Below are 20,008 nucleotides of genomic sequence, written 5' to 3'. Positions count from 1 at the left end.
TTAAGGATAATGAGGCTTCATTTCATTGTCACAAAGTAAACATTTAACAGCATAATACAATGACTTAACCAACAATTCACACATGAACATTTGAAGGTGGAACACAAATTAACAATAACAATAATAATGAGATGGAGAGCTGGATTTACAAAAATTCCAATTCTACCCAACAGACTATAGATAGAAAGGACAATTTCCCAGACACACTAATACAGCCGGGTCTGCTTGCTCCATTTTTTAACATCAAACCAAACCAAACCAAATCAATGCCCCTCTTTTCCACTCTGTAGAAAAATGAATATAAATATTACAATAATTTATCTAAGCAAATCTCAAAGTAATAGTAGTAGTAACCGAACCTTTCTCATGTCGAAGCCTGGCTTTGAACCTCCTGCATCAGAACATTACTTTCCAGGATCGAACCTTGGGAGATTGAAAAGGGTATTGACACGAGATACTCCTTCAAGGGCTGACCAATCTGTTCCTATTTCTGAATTCATTTCCTCCTCCTTTGAGCAGTCTAAATCTACATCTACATCTAAATCTAAATCTTCATTCCCTCCTGGAACAACTTTTCCACTTCCAACAGTCCCAGACCGGTCCACACTAGTTAAGACATTGATATTATTGTCTTTCTCATTCTCATTCTCAACTTGGTCCATTGAAACTGGCTGCACTTTGGCATTAGCATTGGAAACAGTAGATAGGTTGTTTGAGGTTGAATCAAAGAATAGGCAAACAACAGCACAATCATCAACTTTTGAAGTTGGGTACTTGTATCTCCAAGCTCTAACAGCTGTCTCAACCAAAGCTCGTGCGGCAGATGTGCGAGCTCGACAAGATGCTACAATATCTACTACTTCTTTGTTTGAAAGCACATCCCAAATCTGCAAAAGTTTGGAGCAAACCTTATTAGAACTAGAGAAAAGGGCTCAAATGCCATTTTCGTTTTGATTTTTAATAAGAATTAAACATGTTGGCTTCATTACCCCATCAGTGGCCAAGATGATAAATTCATCCTTCTCTGACACGTGCCAATAAGATATTTCAGGCACAGAGATGAGACCAAAATCCTTGAGGCAAAAATCTCCAAAAGCCCTTGCCATGGCAAGGCCAGGTGCATTACTGTTTGGTAGCCAAACTCGGGCAACCTCAGGTTCATCTTTAAGAGCAAAGACACGACCTTTATATTTTCGAATTCTCTCTGCCTCCGCTGTAAAGGAGTAAAAAGGATGATTTAGAGTAAGTTTGATGTTGAAAGTATAATGATAGAATACAAGAATTAAGCAATCAAATAGAACAAGAATTTATTTTCTAGTGCATTCTATTTTGGAAGTGCACACCATATAACCAAGCAATTTGAATCAATAATGCTTAGTTCAGCAGTTTATCTTCCCGAGACTCCTTTATGTTTTTCATTTCAGAATATCTGCAGATGTTTTGTTTTTGCAATCAATTTTGTGTTTCCACATTAATCTGGATTTCAACATAATTTCCCATCGATTGGGAAATTGATTCCATCTGGTTTTACATAAATTACTACATTGCTCAGAACAAAGGTGGTTATCATAATTACAAAACCTTTCAACATTTTGTAGACTTAATAATTTCATCAAACCTGTGATGCTCATACACAAATCAATCAGTTTTGAGTGAATGCACCTATTCTATATACACTTGGACTTTCAACTATCTTCTTACCATTGCGACCATCGTCTCATACTTCCTCAATCAATTCATCTTATTAACCACATTCTATTCTTGTCCCCCATTATTCTAGTCCTTAAAAAGACACTACAAACAACTTTTACAAAATCCTCAACTACAACTAACTTTTAAGCTCCCTCACCAATCATCGAACATATCCTTCCAAGTTTTAAGATATTTCAGCCTCACATTGCCAACCAATTGAACCAAATTGTTTGATGCTCATACAAGTACACAATGTGAAAATGTTAACTAAAATGAGTCAAGTTAAGCGTAATATGTATACATGTGTGTTTATGTATGTATTTGTGTTTGCAAATAATAAGCTTAAGGCATCTAATAAAGTCTACAGAGTAGTCTATTTTATCTACAAAACGATCAATTTTTTTGTTGGCTAATATGCATAATTTCCTTATGGTTGATGTCCGTTGTTGACTACTTAAATATTGTGAAGTAGAGAATTTGATACTATCCTCTTCTTACTACTCTATATCTAATGAAAAAAAGATCAAATAAAGTAAATTAAAAAGAACTTGAATCATATGGGTTTTTTTGCATGCCTATAGCTTTAAAATAAAAGGACACAAAATGTAGGGGCCAATCAGCATACAATGGATGCAATGGGCATGAGAAATGGTATGGAGAGCTAAAAAGAATCTTATTAGAAGAGTTGATACACACAAAAGGAACATTTCAAATAGCATTTTATATTCCCTTTAATTATACCTTTTTATCTCCTATATCAACAATAAACAATGAATTTAAAGAAAAAACCAAGTGGGTGGTACACTCGGTGCAGCATATACAATAGGCAATGAACGATAGAGAAGACAAAACTTGGCATAAAAAGTCCAAAGCATCAAAGTTCCTAAAACTGAAGTATTTTTTATTTAACTGAGACAGTTTTTAGCCTGAAACTCAGCAATTAAATACAAAGCATGAATGACTTTCGCATATGAATGAACTTGGGTTGATTAAAACAGACACACGGACCTGGAAGATTTGGTTTAAGATCAACAGTCAACTGAACTGCAATAAGCGAATTGTCTTTGTCCCTTGTACCTAAAACAGCTCTGGAGTCCCCAACATTTCCAATGACAATATGTGGACCCTATAAAAAGAGCCAAAGGAATTATGTTTAAAATCATAACATAGGTTTTCAGAGCTTTTAAATTTTGCAGCTGTATACCTGCTTCACCAAAGTTACAGCTGTCGTCCCACTGCAGAAGCAATCAATACTGGCATGTGTTCTAAGATCCCTATCCATTACTTTGAAAGCCTTCAGAAAAGACTCTTTAAGTGTCTGAAAGATCTCTGGGTACTTTTCTGTTTCCTCGAGATCTACAGATGCCCTAGATTCCTCATCAGCTGTTAAAAATGAGGTCTGCTCACTGTTCATGCTTCCTGCAGTGTTCAAATTGATCTCTCTGAGAGCATCCTCACCAGATTTACTAACTTCCCAATGAGCATTCAGTTTTAACGGAAGATGGTCTCTCACTCTCTTAGCTACCATATGACCATAGGGACCATGACCATCAAAAACGCCACAGAAAACAGTATCTGTTCTTGAACCAAAATTCTGAGAACAACAGCCACAGACAGCGAGAAGTGGAACATGATGTTGCAGAATAACAAAATTTATAATGTTACTAAAAACATTTAAAACAAGGAGAAATTGGTGATGATAGAGAATATATTAGCATGACGGATTCAAAAACAAGGATATACACTCCAAAGATAAAAAGGTTAATGCCTTGGCCTTCTTAACTAACAAAGGGTCAACCGTAGAAAAGAGTTAGAAATGTTTTTTCATCATTCCATCTATACACGTTACCATCATCGATATTTATGGCAGCTTCTAAATAAGAAAAAAATATGTTTGCTTCCACTACTAGGGAGCTACATGGATTATATTGCAACCTGTATTTGAGACCATATTGTAGATAAGCAGAGTAACTTTAATGTCTTATTAAACAGTTTCCAACCATAACCTTTTAGGGCTTCCTCTACTTCTCTTGACATTGGAATCCACCATATATTCTCATCCATCAAGAAAGAAAGATAAATATCCTAAAACAATGAGTTCCAAGGTGTGCCAAACACATAGTCCCCAAATACAGACACATTTAGCAAATACAAAGTAGAAAAAAAAGAAGAAGAGTTTAATTTGCCACCATGGAAACATTATTTCATATTGCCACTAAATAATTGGATAATATCCTAAAGAAACATGAGAAAGTGCAGCCAATTAATATAAAAAGTGTTGATTTTCCTCTAATTAGACAGCTATGAAGATATGTATGCAAGGAACTTGCGTATAAGATACATAAACAAATAAAAGAAGGAATTAGAAATTAACATTAAATCAATTAAACATTGTAGATAATAAAAGACACCAACAAATAATTCTAAACACTATGGGATTGCAAGCAACCAGAAAAAAGGCAAGGTCCTTCATCCAGGAAATATTATACTCCTACTATAAGATAAATTGTTTGTTTTCAAAGCTATTCAAGAAAACATCACACATAAAGCCAAATACATAAATGAAAATTTTAAACAAACACGTGTAAAGGTATAAAAGGAGCTAACCTCCCAAATAATCATGGCATCCTGGTTGGTACCTTTCTTGCCTTGTTGAGTAAAGAGTGAAGCAACATCATTGTACCCATTCAAGAACAACCGCCCTGGAATTCTATGCAACGGTTCTTCCTTCCGGTAGTCAAAGGAAGAATTCCGAGACCCTAATACCTTCCTTGAGTTCCTCCTCTTCATATTCGCCAGATGAGGGGACGAAGGTGAACCAGGGCGAGGGCTCCTGCTTTCAGCAGATAAGCAGGACCCCATTCTAAGGGCCCTGATGATGCTTAAGATGCACTCCAGACCAGCCAGACAGTTGCAACCCCTAGTTTCAGTAGACGGATCCGTCAGAACTTGTTGGGAAAAATCCTTAAAGAAACCTGTTCAGACTTTCCAGCTAATGTGCAGATTATTCCACCAAATAACCTTCAATTTTACAATTCTTTTCACCAAATCTCAAAATTTCTTTCTGAACTCAGAGCCAAAATCCTATTCAATGATTGATAATATCTTGATTTTTTTTCCTTCAATCCCTTAAAATTCTAATATTCTCTTAAAGCAACCGCTTTGGTATCGCACCCAAAAATATATACTACTCTGAGTTTCCCTTCAAATCACTGGAATAATGAATCTGTATTAAAATAGCTGGGTATCCTTTTCCACTTTCAATCCATTGATCAGATCAATCCACAAATTCAATCCCATAAGCTGCTTACAACAAAAACAAAAACAAAATCTCAGAATCAACCAAAAAGGCCAAATTGAAATTTTGGTTTCTAAAGCTTCCTAAGTTAGAAAAGAACAGTGAACTTTTTGATTTATATAACCAAATGGTAAAAAGAATCTTAACTCCATTCTTCTTAATCCCAAAGCAAACAAGAAGAAAGGAAGATCAAAAGGCGTAAGTATCCAAAAAGGAGATCTATGGATATATAAATCTAAGGGAAAGCAGAAAATATCGAATCTTTAGTTGTACATTCAATAATAACACTAAAAAGGTAACACCCTTTTTAATAAACAAAGACCAACAATTGGAATCCAAAAAATTGAAGACAATCAAGAGTATTATATTCCTCACCGGAAACTATCCAAAAGAGAGCAATTTTTTTTTTCAGCAGATCAACAGAAAAGCTGATCAAAGCCAGTCCAGAGGTCAATCAAGATCAACAAAAAAAGGGCCCAGCCCAAGACGGAGGCCAAGAATTGGAAACTACTGAATCTGAAAGGGAACGAAAAAGGAAGGGCCAGTTTCAGGGAGAACAAGGGGATAGTGAAAATGGGTAGACAGAGGATTGAGGAGAGAGTGAAGGAAGAAGGAGAGATTCTAGAGAGAGAGAGAGAGAAAGAGGAAAAATGGGTCGGAACGGGGAAAAGACCATGTACAACTCAGCGAGAAATAACCGCAACCACCAACTACAAACTCGCCTTCTTTTTTTCTTTGTCTGGGAAAGCTAAGATTTTTAGATATTCTGGCTATTTTTTTTTCCTTTTTGGAAATAGGTGGTTTTTATTTATGGCAAGATTTTGAAATAATCACACACTTTGTAAAAACAATTTAGGTAATTAGAAAATAATATAAAAAAAACAATTTGATTAAAATGGTAAATTTGGATATTTTAGGTTGAAATTATATTATTCTAGATTTTATTTAAAATAAAAATAGATAAAATACTCTCAAGATAATATTTAATTATTTTATAAAAATATTGGTATTTTGGTAAATTCATAAATTGAGTTTATGAGGCCCATCTTAATTAACCCTTTTAACATATAACTAGATGTACCATATACCTACGACGTGGGTGAAAAAAAATTATGTAATAAATATATTTATTTCAATTTCATATGAAAGCATATGATACTTGATTGTCATGGTAAAGTTGAAGATTTTATATTTGAAATAATTTCGCATGCCCGATTGATTCATGAAATTAACTCAGTCAAAATTTAATATAAGTATAAAAAATTAGATAACTTAATTTGTATATATAAGATATTTTAATAATTTCTCAATTACATTGATGTTCAATCGACTCGTGATACCAATTCAATCTAAAACTTAAATATAAGCATAAATATAAATTTATAATAATATTATCATCTCATAATCCTTCTTTAGTTAACTGCATTTGTTTCTTATTTAAAAAAATTAAATTTACTAAAACTAATTACCACTTCAACAATCCTAATTTTATTCTATTATTTAAAATTTTAAATATTTTTATTTAACTAGTATTGCTTAATTGGTTTTTATTTGAATATAATATAAAATTAGTTCATTAATCAAATTAACTCTGAATTTGTGTCTTGATTATTAAGGGAGTGAAGTACAAAGTACAAATCTCGACACATATAACTATCAAGTTCAAGCTAATCAATTTTAAATGAGATATTTAATATTTGTTGGCCCAATCAGCTCATTTAATATGATGAATTCACACCAATATCGAGTTCTTCTCCTATAAATACCAAACATCATTCTCTTTCGTTTTCATCGAAAATCTTCTCAAACTTTTAAACTTTATCGCTCTAGAAACAAACCCTAAATTTTATACTTCTTTTCACCAAAAAAAAAATGTCTCTTTAAGGTTTTAAGAAGAACTAATAGCTTACCAGGTTGTCTAATTTTGTTAATAGTGAAAATGTTAAGATTTTGTGAATTTAAACATTATTTTTTTTGTGATATTTTAAACAAAAAGAGGATCGAGTTGTACATGACCAACATGATTTAAACTTTTGGAGCCGAATGGATGTATTCAAGACCCTTTAAAGAGCGTTCGTTTATTTGTTATATCTAAAGTAATAACGTTTGAAACGTTAGAGGAGTTGTTTGTCGCTTTGTGGTGTGCAAAAAGTGTTGATGAAAATAGTAATAAAATATAATCAATAATTTTAAGCCAAAAAATTGTTACCACTCTCTCACTTACTTGCAAGTATACGAGATCGTTACTAAATAATAATTACAACGAAATAAATCTGTTGGATAGAAGTATTCCAATAATCGAACTCATAGAAAGATTGATATTAAATTGATAATTAAATAATTGACGCAACTTAAATAATTAAATAAAGTAATTACTAATCTAAAGCTATCTAAGATTTACTATGATAAATAAAAGAGGAATTTTATCAATCTAATCTAATCTAACAAATCTAACTAAAACTAAGAAAACAAAACAAAAGTAGACCGTGGTGATTATACACGATTGTAGTGGTGAAGTTGTTCGAAAAATCGGTTTAGAAAATAGTTTTGATCTATGGTAAAAAAAATGATTTTTTTTTCTAAAAATTCGAGTATTGTGATATTTATAGAAATAAACTTCTTTATCAAATTCGTACATCTGATATTTGAAAAGGCAGTCTAATCCAAATTTCGGTTTTCAACCACTCAAGTTTCTCCACTATTCTTGACCTCGACTTGCTAGAGTGTGGGTTCTATTCAAAAACTGATGAATACAATTAAAATTTTAATTGGTATTCTCACTTAATATCAATATCTTTCAATGGACTAGAAACCAAAAACAAGTTCTCATGAAAATAGAATATATTTAGGTAAAATAAATCTCACTATTTTTCGATAGAGTGTCTACGCTCAATATGGTGTATTTTCGACCTACCCACAGTCTCTATTTATAGAGAAAAATACAAGATTCTCAACTGAATAAGGTGTGATTGAATAATAATATTTTAATATAATAAAAAAATATACTCCTATTAGAAGTACTATAGGTGGGTGGCGACAACTACTTTTGGAACTAGGCTTTGTCACCTACTATTATATATTAGGCCTAATCGAGCTTCATTATGTATTGGGTATAATTATATTTGTTATTTAGTTTTTAAATCAACTCACATAATTTATCTAACCAAATAATTCTCTTATTCCCAAAAATATTATTTATCGAATTAATTAAATAAATTTAATTAATTAACTTAATTAAATTATATTCTTAACTTGATTCTAGTCTTATTAAAGTCATCAAAACTTTATCGTACTAGAATTTATGAGTAAATAAATTTAATTAACTTATTCAATAAAACTATGATGACTTTAATTTAATTTTTGCCTTGGATTTCAATTATTTAATTATGATTAATTCAACAATAAAAACAATATCAGATTACATCCAATTCTCATCCAAATACATGGTCAATACTTTTTATATTTATTCAATTTAGTCCCTATACTTGGGATACACATATTTTCAATATCTAACATCGAATCAAAATCCAATTTCACACTTTCATTAGGGACCTTTATTTTTATCTATAGCATAATTTCATGAAAAATTTCAATTCATTCAATTTAGTCCCTAATATTACAAAGTTATCTAACAAGATCAGTTTACTTTCTAATTTTTGTGAAAACCCCCCAAACAAATGGTCAAATTGGAAAAATGAACAAGAAAATCTTGGCAATTTTGGAAAAAAAGGTAAATGATGCCAAAGGTGCTTGACTTGAAGAATTGCAAGGAATCATATGAACCTTAAGAACGTCTCCTCATACAGCCTTATGGGTTCGTACCACCATACAGGTGAACCCATATGTGTTGGCCCTAGAATAGGATACGTGTTGACATGCATGGGGACTTATCTAATCTTAGTACGCCACATCGAGGAACCATGACTTATAAATGGGGGAAAATAGCCTCCATGAGGAGAGACTCATGAAAACACTCCACAAGTACCAAATTTTTATTTTTATTTTTTGGTAACACATCATGCAACGATTTCATATTAAGACAAAGGAAGGTAAAATCTAAAGTTAGAACAGAATTTACCCCATCACATGGTAATATAACATTGAAAAAGGCTTGAAGTTTGCAAATGTCCTAACTCATGACGAGTACCTCAACTGCCAAGTACTTGTTTGATGTGCATCCAAAGTCTTATATTGAGTTTCTTCTTTTCAGCAAGAAGAATTTCTTGGATAACACCATCCATTTCAACAATTGTATTATACATTTGCTCTAAGTATCGTCAAGACCTGTCGATGATCACAAAAGAGACTCTGAATCCAGCAGTACCCTTCTTCCAAGCGACAAACCCCACAAAATCAAAGCAAGGATATAGCCGCAATATTGAGATTAAGGGGAATCTGTTGTTCTTCCTAATTTGAGTGCGGAGCCTGATTTCTGCAGAAAACTAGAACAATGATTTGTTTGTTCAGTCTTTTACTAACCATAGTGCTTGCAATGGATCAGCTCTTTTGTTTTCAAAGATAACATTGTTTATCTGCAACCAAATGCTCCATAAACTTGCTACTATTAGTCTATAACAGTAGGAATTAGCATCCATGGTTGGATCAATCACTAGTTTGAGAATAAGTTCCTTCAGGTTTCTAAAGCTCACTTCACTCGTATGTAAACCCAACTCACGTGCAAAGTAGCATTGGATGAAAAGATGATCAATGTCCTGTATGCTGGAATAGCAAAAAGGGAAAAAGACGTCCAAAGAGTGCAACATTCTCTTTACTAGTTCTACCTTACAAGTAAACAATTTGAACAAAACTTCCGAAGAAATAAGACCTGTTTAAACATTTCCATAATTGTTGCCATTTATCTTTGCTCCATCCCTAAGTTATGTCCCATCCTTTGATTGTGAGCAATAAGATTAACCTGGTTTAACAGAGTAATACCTAAAGCATTTGCACACCAAACCAAACGGTCATATTTCTCCTGAAAAGAAAATCCTTAAGTAACTTCAGTCTAGAATCCTCATAGAAGTGAGACTTCATCCCATCAACATTCCAACTTTGGCTTTAGAATCCTTACTAGAGAAAGGAAGATGTTCATGATAAATCTCACCATCCACCAACAGAAAGCTTTTCCCCATTTCCTACGTACCAGTCCAGCCGTTTAATCCGGAGGTCCTCCGATGTGTCAGAGCCTTTGCTTTTGACTGCGAGGAAATTGGATTGCCTGCAGTATTTTTTGACCAACGTATCATTTAACAAGGGAGCCAATTCTCGAAGCTTGCCTAGTAAGGAGAGCTTAGTTGAACTGCTTGAAAGCCCAGGCCGCCTTCAAATTTAGGAGCACAAAGCTTATACCGTGTAGAGAAATGTCATGCTTCCACCAGCAGTTACTCATGGCTTTATCCATAGACTCGCATACTTTTATTGAAGCTCAAAAGCAAGACATTTGGAAGACTGGTCGGATAGAAAGAGTAGATAGAAAATAGTCTTGCCTTTCACCGGTAAGTAGTAAGTACCAAGCTGAAAGACGAAATATACTCTTTTTTTTCCCCTTTAGATTTGAGTTAATTTCATCTTGGTCGCTTGGTTTTCACCTTACTGAATTAAGCTATTTTTTGTTGCTTTCTTTCCAGAGACCAAGCTGGGCATGTAGATATATCATTTCTTAGCCACATCTTTTTTTCTTACTGAAGTAGTAAACCCATCTTACTTCATCGTTCCTCGCACAGTCTTTGTGAATGAAAACCCCCCACTGTTTTTGGTGACAGACATGAATATCGATGAAAATTAAATTCCTAAACTTAATAATTCTTACCATCACCCTTAAAAGATTGAACGTTTCCCATTCATATAATAGAAAAAAATCAATAACCATCATCCCAGTACGAAATCGGCCATTCCATTTCCTTAACTAACAAATTCAACAACTGAAATCAGAAATAATACAACGATTGAAACCATAAAACATGCATACCAAAATCCACATTCTAAAATCACCACCCAAATCAAAGGACAAATAAACTGAATCCAACCACAACCACATGCATCTACCCCATACATAAATATAGACAGAGAGAGAGGGTACAAAGCAAGATTTTTGTTTATTGAACCATCATATATTAAAATTAATTACTCCATCAATTTTAGCATCTCATATTTTAATAGCCACACCATGAGTCTTAAGGATCTGGTAACTATGAGTTGATTGTCTCACCAACAGATAGCTAATAAAAACAAGGAACAAGTACAAGGTTTATCACCATTTCTATAGATTGCTGACCATACTATTATTATTGGCCAGCTTATTCCTCTTCTTCTGCTTCTTCCAGCCAATTCACAAATGGCTCCAGGGCCTTCACAAAGGTTTGCCTGCCATCATTTACAGTATATTTTAAAAGATAATATATATAAATAACTGGAATAATATGGACGAGGAAAATAAAATTCAACAGAAATAAGAAACAACAATAAAGCTTAGACTAGAGAATAAGAATGAGCAAAAGGCAGTAAGAAAAATGGTTATTTAGCAGGTTACTCACACAGATATAAGCACATGCAGCAGACTCCTAAGCAATATTTATGACCTCAACAATGGGGTTGGATGATATAGAAATTGGTCCATCCTTCATTTTCACATAAAAACTAATGGCATAACAAGAAAACTGAACCTTCGCCTTACACAGTGATAATTCAGTATTCTGATTTATTATTATTACGTTCCGGCAGTCACTCATGTGCAGAGTGTTGTAAAGGACGTGCATTGATCATTGCACAAGGTGTAAGGTGCAAAAACGTTTATCCAATAAAAGCACAACATGAAAGTGTGCATTTTTGTATGTGTTTGTGTATGTTTATAAAATAAAAGATAATAATTTTGATAATAAATCCAAAAAGGTAAAGCTTTTTCTACACAAGCAATTTGTTCTTTTTCCTTTGTTAGTCAATACTCAAATATTTAAAACTGGTGTTTTGCGTTGTCATTTTTTAGGAGAATTTCAAAGATGTGGGTTTTTGCACCAACTGCCTAAAATAAAAAATCTATGCCTCGACACACCAAGTGTGAGCTTCACTGAAAAGATCTCAAGCACTTTAACTGTTTGCTGCAAAGGTGTAACAACTAGTGCATGCCTTAACAACACAACTCCAGTGCTAAGCAGAACCACTGATCTATGTTACCCTAATTCTTCATTTCCCTTGAAGTATCTGACACACATTAGGACACCAATATGGGATACAATCCTTCCAACATATGAAAACCTAAAAAATAATTGAGCATACCCATGTCAAATACATTCCCCTCTTTGACACTCACCACTTAGTTCAAGTAAACATAGCTACTAGTGATACATCATACTTCTCAAAGATATTAGAGCACATATGAAATGAACGCATACCTGCCCTTCGGGTTGTTTCCTTTGCGGAACCAATGAAGAATGGTGTCTTCTGCAAGGACATCCTGATCATAGAGAGATCTCACAATCTCGGGAAACAGCTTCATCAATTTTGCATCCTCATAGCATTGCATCTGAACTTTATATATAAGTTCCAGCTCAATGTTTCCACTGGTGCAGAAAGAATTTAACAGCTTTGCCCATGTTTTGACCTTTATCACAAGAAGAGGTCCTATGTTTATTCTCAAAATGATAACTAATAATTGAGGATAAAATTGACATTATTATCAGAATTACATCAACTTTATTTATGCACCACTACAGGGAAAGTATTAGAATTAATGGGATCAGGGTGGAAAATTAACTGATGCAGGAATGGGCAGCAGCTGAAGTTATGCTCCAGTCAGACAAATGCATTCATGTAGAACATAATAAAAATCATACAGGCATTTAAAAAAAATAGAAGCAAACATGAGAATTCAATGACAAGGTACCATATAAAAATTTTGTCATGTGGGAAATGGTACCTGTTAAACGTAAGCTCACGTCAGATACTTAAGCATTAAGAAGTATAATCATGGTATGGGCAGGTGTCCAAGAACCAATTTGAGCCATCATTTTACTTTAGAATGCATTTCAAAAAGAAAAGTTTACTTTAGAGACTTTACACAACTACAAACACATGCACTGCATAAAACTCTGCAAAATGATTACTTCTACATTTCACTAATCAATTTGAAGCCAGGATTTTACTTATTTAAGCAAAAATAATAGAGTATCTCAAATTTTGTAAGGAATTTCAGAATGGGTTTCAATAACTCAAATTCCACCTAAAGAGGTGGTTAATCTTATTTCATTTAGTAAATATGGTCCCACAATACAATAAAAATTTAAACTTCAAAATATCTTTTTATCCAATTCTAATAAATATTTTATATTATTAAAAGTATTTATATAATTTTACAAATCTAATGATATTCGTATTGCATATTTTTATATTATTTATTTTCAATATCACTATTTTCCTTTTATAATTATTTTTAACTCATGAAATTCCAACACCCTAAATTTTTCCAAAAAATTTATCCAAACAAAATAATCACAAATATCAACATTTAGAAACAATGTATTTTCAAGATATCCAAAATTTTAAAATTCCTCTTCAAAATATACCCTAATAAAGGAACTAAACCATGTAATTATTCACCATCATCCCAAATAACCAAAGGACTATTCTGAAGTGAGATAACCAACAATAGCAGAACGCAAAATGCAATGAACCACAAAAGTGGTGAATCTAACGTAAGGCAATAACATGTATCAAACCTGAAGTACTCAACTTCAGAATGAGATGTTGGAAAATACAACTAAACATACTATTATTCAAGTAACAACCAACCTAGCATGTAATAAAAATTCATACTCAACAATCTCATCCACAACCAATTGATCAAATCATGAATATAAGCATCAATTTTCCCCAAACCTTCTTCCTAGTATTGTGTTATGGCCTATTGTGGCTAATGGTTCAGCTCATCAAAGGGAGACTGAAACCTTCCAGCTCATCAAAAGGAGACAAAAACCGTAGGACTTGATAGTGAGAGACCCAAAACTTTTAATGGTTTTTTATAGAAATTCTGCTTCGGGTTTATTATTCCATGAGTCCTTTAAATAAGGACTAGTCAAATTGCATAGATAGGAAACCTATTCTAGAAAGGAAATAAATTAACTGAAATAAAATCATAATCAGGAAACCTAAGGAAAGAAATAAAATCACAATCTAAGCTTTAATTAGAGAATAAAAATTAATGGCCCTTCCTAAACGTAGATTCACCCATAACAGGCTGGATTCTGAGGAAGTCAACATCCAGGCCTCTAAGCTGAAGCCTGTGAAGAAAACCTTATTTTGTTGTAAACATATCTTTCTTTCCCCACCATTTTTGATACCGGCTACATTAACCCTTCCAAACCCATATAAGTGAAATCAAGAAAAGGACAGAATTAAATAAGCATCACTCACCAAGAAAGTTAGCTACATCTACATCTCCACACATGCACATAGATGTTAAAACAAGGAAAAGAAAAAGGACAAAGCAACAGAAGAAAGATCAGAAGTAGCACTCCAAGGTTCCTGAACCATCAGTAGGTAGTATAATATTATGAAATCTTTATTAGTTGCAAAAGATTCAATCCATTTTACTGTCATCTGCACATAGGTTTCAATTACCACCTCCTTTATGGAACTTTTTCTAATAATTTTTCCTCCATATTTTCCATGTGGAATAAAAATTTCCCTTTATGCACGATACCAGAGATTATGAACCTATTTCCAGTAATGCTTGATAGAGGTAGATTTTTCATCAAGTACCAGACATGCATCTGCTGTTGGGGTTTGAGTTGGGCCACTAGATCATGGTGTGGCTAAAGAGCATAATCTCCTATAATGCATTGAGCTTCCATCAAGAAGGTTAAAAGAGCAATAAATGTCGAGAGAGAAACTGTAGTACCTGTCGCAAAGCTGAATTGGCATTCTGCTGCTGGTTCTTTCCAGACCACTGAACAGCATCCATTATTACATCCCACAAAATCCTTATAACCTCAATATCAGGTAATTTAGCATCTTTAACACGTTGTTTGACAGTTTCAATGACTTCAGACATATCAGATTCCTCTACTATCTGTGTTGTCAAAGCAGACTTCATTTCCTTCAATTTTACCTCAAATATTTTTTTCTCATTGTATTCAACCAAGGGTACCAACCCTGCCTTGCTGAAATCAACAGAATTAAGCACAACTAAATTTGACAGAGCCAAGAAACATGATATATACAGAAAGACGGAGCATGGTTCGCTTACAAATACAAAGATACAATAAAACCACATACTGTAACATTGCCGATCATATTTAACAAACTAAGGGTGCATTCAGAGAGCTGGATAATTAACAGATGTGAGAAAAACATCCTATGCCTGGTTCTGAGTGCAATTCAAATGTCAGGATTGCAAATAAAATGGATCATCCTTTCAGCATTAGGATAAAATCAGTTGTAAGCGGGAGGATTCAGAGGATAGGGTGATTGGTATTTGCAGCTAAAACTAATCCTGCTTTTATTCTCCACTGACAAATTATCTAGCTCTTAACGGTGAAAAGTGTATGTTCAAGCTTTTAAAACCATAAAACTTCACATTTATATTATATTCATATCAGAAATCAGATATTTACTTATATTTAAATTAAGAAAGGGTAATTTTGACCAATGAAAAGAAATCCAATCCTACCCTTATCTTGTATAGATAAAAAACCATCCTAGTCTTAATCTTGCACATACACAAAACATGGGATACGATAATATCATTTAATCCTATTCACTGATCCATCTCTTTTTTTATAGATCTATTTCATGTTTTGATTATTATCCATCCTGGCCATTTTTCTGGACAGCAACACACCCTAGTTCAATATTTTCGAACAGACAAATCAAATTTTGGCATTAGACATCGACATATATACTTAATCACATGAAACCCACTATGAAGAAAGATTCAATTATATCACGATTATGTATAAATCTTAAGTTAATAGCACATTTATCATTAATACTGCTTATCACTGATAATGTCAGAAACAAGCAAATACTTGTTTTGACCAATAAAAACCATGCCCCAAGTTTAATTATATATTAGCAATCTTGCTCTTATATCTCTAGTTTCTTTCCCTAATTCCACTACTAGGACCAAAGTCAAGTATACAATTTACCAAAATGTCAAACCAATAAAGGTGTAATCCTTTTTAACCAAAACTTCAATCTCTAACTCCAGCATAAATTAGGAAAGCAAATTAGTTTGGTTCTAACTAGACTGAAAAGTTATCCAGTTCCAGACGATGCCTACAAAAAATATATCAGATAAAAGGATATGCAGGGAAATTATAAACAACAATTCCTCTCTCTAACCAGAAAGCTTACGTAAAATGCTCAGAGAAACCTTCAGCAGATCGCTTTGTGGAGGGGAAAAACTGCAGGAGATCATCCTCAATTTTCCCTCGCTTCAGAAGAGAAATTAAATCATCAAGGCTATTATCCACCAGATAGTCCTTGAAGAAGTCTGTCATGAATGAAAGAACTAGCCCTTTTGCCACAAGATTATCCTTGAGCAATGGCTGGAACACAGTCTCAGGTGGCAACCCTGATAATTTCTGGGAGAAAGCAAGTGCTGTGAAAATTGCAAGCTTCTTCCTCTCATTTTCCTCGAAAAGCTCCAAGGACTGCAAGAGTCTTCGCATAACATTTTCAAGATTCTTTATCAGAAAAGGTCTTCGGCGCAAGATTTTCTGAATGTAAATCACAGATAGTAAAATGGCATCACGTTTAGCCTCACACTCTATGATAGAGTAAGGGTGGCACTCCCCTTCATCAGGTTTAAGTGTGCCAGGTTGTGTGCGGCCTCCAGCAAAAACAACCTGCAATTGCCATATCCAAATCACTCCAAAGCAGTATAACCAAAATCCACCATGGGAGAAGGGAGGGAGCAAGCAATTAGAACTCCACTGATTTGAAGAACTTCAAAATTAAATCAAAATCAGGAATATCTAGTTTTAATATTTTCATTGAAAGAGTTTTGGGCCTTTCTTGTGCAAAATTAGTTAATTCCAAGCATGAAAGAAAGAGAGAAGTTATTGTAGATAGGCCAAGTAACCCTATAAGAAAACTACTTGTTACCCTAACAAAACCCAAATCAAAATCGGGAATACCTAGTTTTAATATTTTCATTGAAAGAAATTTGGACCTTTCTTGAACAAAATTAGTTAATTCCAAGCATGAAAAAAAGAGAGAAGCTTATTGTAGATAGAACAAGTAACCCTATAAGAAGCCTACTTGTTACCCTGACGAAATTAAATTTGCATGAAAACAAACAAAAACTATAAAAAGGACATCTCTAACGTTCCAGCAGATACGTAAGCTAAAAGTTTGGAGGAAAACCATAATTAAGTTCAGGGGAGAAGTGACTTGTCAAGTATTCTTAACATGGTCTTTAACAGTATCAGGTTTTACTTAGAAACTTGATGCTGGTGTCAAACCATAACGTAAGCATAGTAGGTAGATCAAGTGTTAGCCTCAACACATCTACCTAGTAACCACCTAACATCCATAACACCAGAATGGTGAGAGAAATCCCATATCTATTTGTCCAGTAAATCAACATTCATATTGCATGATCTAAAGATCCAATGGAAATAACAGAGAATAACCAAATGCAGTCCTTTAATGAAAAATATCAAAACAATGAATTTCCATATTAACAGAAGTGTACCTCAAAGAAGGTGTCACCGTATCTTGAGAAGTTAAGATCTGAAGATTCAATGCTCCTGGCAACAAGTTCCTGCAAGACACAAGAAGTGTTTGATTGGGAAGCCTACGATAACCAACCAGAAATCAAGAATCATGCTTAAGTCCTAGTGTAAAAACACGTATATTGTGCATCCTGATATTTACCAGGTCACCAGCATTATCCAAATAGATCTGGACTACTGCATCAGCAAATGCTGAAGGGTCCAGGGGTGCAGCAATATTCCGTTTGCGGGTCTTAATCCGCGTACCGCTGCAGAACAGATAAATGATACTTATGCACAAATTAGAAATAGCATCTAAAAAATCAGACAGGAACACTATTAAAGTTCTTCCACATGTTAGAATATTACTTTTCTAAAGACAAGCTAGCACATGGTTTGATTTCTGAGAAATCAAATGGGAAAACTTTCAGCATCAAACCCAAAATAAAAATAAATAATTTAAAGAAGTTTATATTTTACAGGAACGATAAACATTCCGTAGTTATCAAAATAAATAAAACAAAACCCTAAAGAAATCAAAATTATTAAGGAAAAAAATAAAAGGTGCAGTTTATACATATACACATATATATCAAACATACATGGGGATGTCTAGCAGAAAAGTCCAAACTTTCCCTACTTTTAAATCAAGTAAGAGCTCTAAGAAATAAGAAACTGTAAGGAGGTCATCATACCATATTTAATTTCAGAGTAAAATTCAAAGAATAGTCCATTTTTTGAAGTTAAAGCATAAAAGTTCAGAGACAAGGAGATCGAAAAAACTTTGCAGCTAGAAAAAATTAACTTTGGCCTATTACTTGAAAAGTTCATTGAACCTAGCATGTAATTAGCATCGTGTGCTTCATAATACTAAGAATTAGAGACAGCCCAGTTTATTATCTTTTATAACGTCAGCACCAATTCCACTAAGAAATCGGGATAAAAAAATTAACTTACCCAAGAGTGGGTTTCTCCTTCGAGCTGCAGATATGCAAGACCAAGACCAAAGACGCAAGCATTAAAATCAATTAGTCAGTAATCATATATAACAATTGAAGTTTCTTATAAATAAAAAATTGCACAAAAGATAAATGCCTTCTTAAGCCCAAATTTTTTTTTTCTATATTAGTTTACAAAGGTGAAATCTCAAAGGAAAAAAAAAATATAAACAGTTTTTGAAGGAAACCCAATATAAGGAAATAAAGATAAATAAATAAATAAAAACCAAAGAAAAAACTATATAAACAATCACGCAGTAGCGAGCCAAAAAAAACAAAAACCTTCCCGGAAAGCACAAATTATTATAAAGTACGGCTCAAGGCAAGAAAATTATTACAAAATAACCTTTTTGCCCTCACAAGAAGAAAAGCCTAAAAAGGAAAAAAGAAACCCCAAGAATTTATGTTTTTTTTTTCTATTTAATTAACCTATTTGAACATCATCGGGAATCAAATCAAGAAATTTTCAAACCAAAAAAATAGAAAAAAAAAAGTAAAAAAAAAAAACTTTAAAGAAATCCCTAGATAATGAAACATGGATTAAGAAATAGCTAATGGGATTGATTTTTGGCGATAGAAAAGAATAGATCTAAGTTTAAGAAGAAGGAAAAGTGAGGATCGGGAATGAGAGTACCTCATAAACCAAGTCGAAGAAAAGATCAGAGGAGCGGAGAGTATTGGATTTGAGAGATTTTTGAGAGAGAAAAAAGAAATCTGACAGAAAATAGAGAGAGAGTGCAGTGCGCTCTGATAGTTTTTAGACAAAGATTTTATAGTGGTAAATAAATAAATAAAATATCATATATCAGGTACTTTATCACCTAAGCATTACAAATATCATTCATTCATATATCATGTGGGCTTTTTTCATTAATTTTGTATATTCTAATATTATTTATTAATTATTAATAAATTTAATTCTCAATAGTAATTTTATCAATATTATTTTTTAAGTTAAATTTAGTTTTTTTTAAATGGATTTTTAGATAAATGTATCAAAATAGTCACTTTTGTTTACCTCATGTTACATTTTAGTCACATATGTTTGAAATGTTATGTTTTAGTCACTTACGTTATCGTGTTGTAACATTTTAGTCATTGAGCCGTTAATTTTCGTTAACGGTGCAATGGTAAGCTGACGTGGCGCATTAAACCATCATTTCAAACAAAAATTTTAGGTTAAATTCTACAATTGATCCCTATATTTTTTCATTTTGAGTAATTTAATTTTTTTTATGTTCTATTAACTTTCATTTTTTTCCATTCTCTTTTGCTTCTACCTCTGTTTCCCTCCCTTATTCATTTCT

At 33.1% G+C, this 20,008-nt stretch overlaps 2 protein-coding genes across 4 annotated transcripts; both read right to left on the bottom strand.

Moving 5' to 3' along the window:
• LOC105779957 (probable protein phosphatase 2C 33) lies at nucleotides 1-5,756 on the bottom strand. 3 transcript variants are annotated; one of them, XM_012603986.2, is made up of 7 exons: nucleotides 5,366-5,756; nucleotides 4,300-4,998; nucleotides 2,897-3,286; nucleotides 2,701-2,818; nucleotides 990-1,213; nucleotides 360-887; nucleotides 1-284 (listed from the first exon to the last, which is right to left on the bottom strand). In XM_012603986.2, the coding sequence occupies exons 2-6, from the start codon at nucleotides 4,552-4,554 to the stop codon at nucleotides 405-407; spliced, it is 1,470 nt and encodes a 489-aa protein (XP_012459440.1). In that variant the 5' UTR covers nucleotides 4,555-4,998; nucleotides 5,366-5,756; the 3' UTR covers nucleotides 1-284; nucleotides 360-404. The 3 variants fall into 3 exon arrangements, with proteins under 3 accessions (XP_012459440.1, XP_012459439.1, XP_052485715.1); XM_012603985.2 differs by having other exon boundaries at nucleotides 4,300-4,995; XM_052629755.1 differs by lacking the exon at nucleotides 5,366-5,756 and having other exon boundaries at nucleotides 4,332-4,479.
• A 5,310-nt stretch (nucleotides 5,757-11,066) lies between these two features.
• LOC105779783 (uncharacterized) lies at nucleotides 11,067-19,490 on the bottom strand. The gene is made up of 8 exons (XM_012603702.2): nucleotides 19,336-19,490; nucleotides 18,661-18,684; nucleotides 17,867-17,972; nucleotides 17,685-17,753; nucleotides 16,340-16,833; nucleotides 14,883-15,144; nucleotides 12,379-12,587; nucleotides 11,067-11,353 (listed from the first exon to the last, which is right to left on the bottom strand). Exons 1-8 carry the CDS (start codon nucleotides 19,338-19,340, stop codon nucleotides 11,287-11,289), a joined length of 1,236 nt encoding a protein of 411 aa, XP_012459156.1. The 5' UTR covers nucleotides 19,341-19,490; the 3' UTR covers nucleotides 11,067-11,286.
• Nucleotides 19,491-20,008: the final 518 nt, after the last annotated feature.

This window comes from Gossypium raimondii, chromosome 4 (assembly GCF_025698545.1).
Source record: "Gossypium raimondii isolate GPD5lz chromosome 4, ASM2569854v1, whole genome shotgun sequence".
In the NCBI taxonomy this organism is placed as follows: Eukaryota; Viridiplantae; Streptophyta; class Magnoliopsida; order Malvales; family Malvaceae; genus Gossypium; species Gossypium raimondii.
This window is presented reverse-complemented; position numbering and strand designations above follow the sequence as displayed.

What these genes read in the sequence shown, in the direction of transcription:
- LOC105779957 (XM_012603986.2), bottom strand. Translation starts at nt 4,554, where the DNA reads ATGGGGTCCTGCTTATCTGCTGAAAGCAGGAGCCCTCGCCCTGGTTCA. An exon ending in ATGCCATGATTATTTGGGAG is followed by an intron (nt 3,287 to 4,299) that starts GTTAGCTCCTTT and finishes TGTTGTTCTCAG; the next exon opens with AATTTTGGTTCAAGAACAGA. An exon ending in CTGTAACTTTGGTGAAGCAG is followed by an intron (nt 2,819 to 2,896) that starts GTATACAGCTGC and finishes CTCTTTTTATAG; the next exon opens with GGTCCACATATTGTCATTGG.
- LOC105779783 (XM_012603702.2), bottom strand. An exon ending in GGTTTCTCTGAGCATTTTAC is followed by an intron (nt 15,145 to 16,339) that starts GTAAGCTTTCTG and finishes TGTTGATTTCAG; the next exon opens with CAAGGCAGGGTTGGTACCCT. An exon ending in CCAATTCAGCTTTGCGACAG is followed by an intron (nt 12,588 to 14,882) that starts GTACTACAGTTT and finishes CTTGTGATAAAG; the next exon opens with GTCAAAACATGGGCAAAGCT.